Here is a 4,459-nt window from a genome sequence, read left to right on the forward strand (position 1 = left end):
CTATAGTCTTTTGTATCTATAAATATGAAATTGGCAGCATGGGCAGTAATGGTCTGCATCCTTGAAGATCCTCATGAGCAAAGGCACCAAGCAGCATCCAAAACAGCACCTGCAGCCAAAGAGGAGACGGGCGTGCACAGAATGATTTACTGACTTTTCTTTCTGCTGGCTACTTCTGTTCTTTCTCTCTGCCTTGTTCTGTCTGCCTTTTCGCTGCATGAACCCACTTCTTTCCTAAGACTCTTGCTACTTAAAGTATCTTCTGAAAGATTGTCTTCGCTGCTAACATCTCATGCATTAGTCTGATTCTGAGACTGATTTGAAACTACGGTAGGGAAGTAGACTGTGTTGTACCAATTTTTGCTTGTCTTATGAAAAGTAATAACATACTTGGTTAAATTCAGCAAGTTTGCATCCCCTGTAGCCATGATGACTGTATCTAGGATAGACAGAATGACTTCTTACCAAGCAGAGAAGAAGGGTAAACTGTCTATGTAAGTACTAGCTAGAATTTTATTTTTTTAGTGGCGCTCTCTGAACCTTCTGCTATGACGAGCTTTAAAGTATACACGAAAGCTTACCCAACCATACACAAGCTGGTGCACAGAAGGTAAGACAGTCTGCCCGGTCTGTAGGTGACCTGGGTGGTGATGTGCTGACGGCAGGAAGGGCATATTGTGGATGTTGGTTTGCTTGAGAAGATTCCTGCTACGATGATTGGAGGCTGAGACACCAAGTAAACTGAGTTCAAGAGGAAATGAGAAAATTAGAAGCACAGAAAATCTTTAACAAGTTACAAACTCTTAATTGGGGAATGTAGGTTCTTAACATGGCTGATCTAGAGGCACCTATGTTGCTGTTATTGATTTCAGGAGTGTTCATGAGAAGCAGTGTACTGCTTGTTCTATGTATCCCAATAGATTGCTTCTACCAGCAGCCAGTATTTACTGGGATAAGGACATACACAGGGAAATGCCTGAGGGATAATCCCCATAGGCAGGCAGTCCCCACCACCCTCGGGCAGATATACTCCTGACATTGAGAATTTATCTTCTGATATTTACAATGATATGAAAATGCATGTTCTGCCTGAAGGAGAGATTTGAAGGATATAGAGGAGCTTTCTGGATCATCTTCTCAGTAGTTACAAGAAATGCATCAAAGTAGTTATTCTAACGTACAAATGTCATCAGTCAGATGCTGATGCTGTCCCCAGTTAGTAAAGGCTGTAGCTTCCCTCGTGTCTTTTCAGTCTGGACCTGACTCTGTCATACTCCTTGAGGGGCATGTCCCTCGTAGGTACATGAAGGGTATTTTTTCAGAAATGTTTTCAGTGAAAAATGCCATTTTAAGCTTCCTGAAACAAGTTTAGGGTACGTTCATGCTGTAGCCTGAAGCAAAACTTCAGGAATGGGAAGGTATTGTCTGTTAGACAGATGGGATATAGCATATCTGAGTTTAATTGTCTTCTGGTCTTAGGGATTTTAAAAAATTTATGTGTCTCCTTTCCTCCTGTAAGAGATGTTATTTGTCTGTTCTTTGAAGCCTTTCCTCAGTGTCTCCTATGAGCTTCTCCACTTCCATAAAGGTGGCTAGAACAGGAACAACAAATTACTCTAGACTTGAAATGATTTGTTCTGAAAGTCCTAGCTCCTAGCTGGTTTTAAAAAACTGGGTGCTTCTGTAGATTGGCTAGTGCTGGGAAAACAAGTCTCAGTCTCTCATCTTAGCTTATCTGCCAACATTTCCAGGGAAATTTGTTGATTTTAAAACTAATAACATTTCACTTTTGTTCGCACGTAGACCCACCAGCATTGTCAGAAACACAGTCCCCTGACACTTACCTGGTTGCTCAAGGGTGGCTGTTTCTCCACAGGAGTAAGGTGGGGGAGGAGGATACTCATAACCCCCTATGCAAAGAAAAACAGGGCAAAATGTAAAAATGCATACAGCTTATGCCTCCCGAAAGCCCTGTTCAGAGTCTGGTGAGAAGCTGCATGGTGAGGTGCCTCGCAGGGGACGCCTGACACGGCTCAGTGAAGTACAGGACAGGGAAGAAATACTGCTGGATTGATTCATGGGGTTTTAAAGCCAAAAGAGCTTGCGGTGACTAGCTCATCTCACTTTTTGTGTAACATAAACTGAGAAACCAAATCACTTTTTCAACACAAATTCAGTAGCTGCATGTCTTCCACCGTAACGTTGGAATGATATGTGGTCTTAACTGAAGGACTCTCTTGATAAAGGATCCACTCTGACTAGTTTCAGTGGCTACTACCCTTACTATTAGTATCTAGAACCTTTGTTCTAGTTTGAATTTTATCTGCTTTCAGCTTCCAGCCAAGTAATTTCATCATACCCTTTGTTCTAGAAAAAAGTTAAAGATCTTTTTCCTTTTGTTGTGGGTAAGGGATAAGGGAAGGTGGTGACTAAGACACCTCTTGCTTTTTTAGTTCTTTTACTGATGTTACAAATTAAGAATGCAGTCAGCCTACCTGAGCGTGAAATGAATGAATGTACAAAAAAAATGCATTCATGAATACATTCAAAATAAATTTGCGTATGAAACTTTACAGCCAGCTAGCATGGATGTGGTGTCAAACCACCAGACTGGTCTGCAGCAGCAGGAAAGTCCCCACAAGAAGTCTTGTTTGGTCAAGCCCGCACAGAGTCAGAGAAGCCCTCACCCCCAAGCAGAGCAGCCCTGCCATGGGACTCCAGCCTGTTCTGCTGAGCCTTTCAAAAACAATGTGAGTCCAACCAGGGAATAAGGCCATGGGGATACTAAACTGGAATTTTCTAGAGTGAGACAAAATACAGTGGGTAAGTTTCAAAAATGCTAGCCGTGTTCCCTTGAATGGCCCACCAGAAGTGGTGGAGATTTGCAATGGCATTTGGGTTTAATGGTGGTGGTGGTGTGTTTAGTTTTTGGAGTCGTTTTTTTTGGAGGGGGTATTATTTGTGGAAAAATGAAATTGTAAAAAATGAAAAAGTAGAGCATTTCCTTCCGATCTGGAAGAGGCGTGTGCTTAGTACGAGTGAGTTACCACTCGACATGTCCTGGTGAAGGGGCTGCTGCCTGTGCAAGGACAAGACACTGCAACTCGGTGTTAGATGTGTTGAGTGCCTGTCCCTTGGTTGAGTAGCTCACAGGTGAGACTTTTTCTTGCTGATCTCTTGAAAGCTCTTCTGAGTTTAGAATGAGGCCAGAGAGGTCTTTGAAGACAAAAATATTTACAGAGAGCTGGTGACAGTAAAATGGTCTGAAAATGAGTCAAGTTTAGAGGCCCAGTGCTGACACATCTATCCTTATTAATCACCTTCTGACTTCCCATTCTGGTTTTTCGCTCCAGTCCTGTTGGTTGAATGGCAATTTGCTCAGTAGCAGGAAGGTAACAAAGGTAAAATCACTGATATCTCAGTGTGTCTTTCAATGAGTGTGGGCTCGAACAGACAGAAGGCGAAGGAGTGTTGTGAGATACTTGTGTAGGTTTGAGAGCAATGCCTAGTTCCAGAGGGAGAAGCCAACCCAGGAGAATGGCAGCTGTTGGTGCCTGCTTGCATTCATTGAGCTGAATTGTCAGCACTTCGGTCATGAAGTTTCCCAATGAGACAGCAGTGAGGAGGAGTTGTTCATCTCTGAAGAATGTGGCTGCAGAGCCGAATCATCTACGGAGGGCAGCTCTGGGCAGCAGGAGCATTTGGGAAAAGGCCAGTCCTCCAGAAAGCTAGGTTACAATTTAAGCAAGATGTAGCCCATCCACGTACAAAGTTTGCTGGCTGAACGTTTGCTCGTTCGGAATATGAAATTATTGTAGCGAGACAACTGCGATTCCTTTTCCAATAAAGCATGTGTTGTTTGAAAAATTACTAACTAAATGAAGAAAATTATTTTTTGCCCTTGTAAGTGATGTTTCTGTTAGGAGATCCTGCCTGCTTGCCTACCCCAACCCTGGGTTTTATATGCTGGCACAGGTGCTTTCTAAACCCTTCGCATCCTGACAAAGCTGGGTCCCTTACGAGCTGGCTCAGTTGTGCTCTGGAAACCAGCTATCAATGTTGGCCACACAACCAGCAAGAGGGGCCTCTTCCTAACCCCCTCCCGGCAAAGCCTGCTTACCCTCCTGGCTGCAGTACGGTGGTGCAGAGGGTTCTTGCATGTAAGGTTCGCGGTGAGGTTCATACATGATCATAGGGATTTCCACAAGTCCCTTCTCACTAGCCATCTCCACGGTTCACCTGCCAAAAGCAGAGCAAAGTAAGATCTACTGTAAGTGACTTTCAGTGTCCTGTGTTTGTCAGTGCCGATTTCTGCAATTCCTACTTCTCGCACTCTGATTTTACTTCAAGGAAAATTAGCAGTTCTCGTATTCTGGCTTTTTTATAGTCTGAAGTGCAGTCTGTTCCTGTTACACTTCATGATGAGGAAGATGGGAAGGGAGAGCAGAAAATACCATCT

At 43.5% G+C, this 4,459-nt stretch overlaps 1 protein-coding gene across 1 annotated transcript; it reads right to left on the reverse strand.

The window, feature by feature from the left end:
- Positions 1-4,226, reverse strand: LITAFD (LITAF domain containing). Its single transcript, XM_009936312.1, has 4 exons — positions 4,121-4,226; positions 1,845-1,910; positions 582-741; positions 1-109 (listed from the first exon to the last, which is right to left on the reverse strand). The coding sequence occupies exons 1-4, from the start codon at positions 4,224-4,226 to the stop codon at positions 1-3; spliced, it is 441 nt and encodes a 146-aa protein (XP_009934614.1).
- Between the last annotated feature and the right edge of the window lie 233 nt (positions 4,227-4,459).

Source organism: Opisthocomus hoazin, chromosome 15, assembly GCF_030867145.1.
Source record: "Opisthocomus hoazin isolate bOpiHoa1 chromosome 15, bOpiHoa1.hap1, whole genome shotgun sequence".
Taxonomy (NCBI): Eukaryota; Metazoa; Chordata; class Aves; order Opisthocomiformes; family Opisthocomidae; genus Opisthocomus; species Opisthocomus hoazin.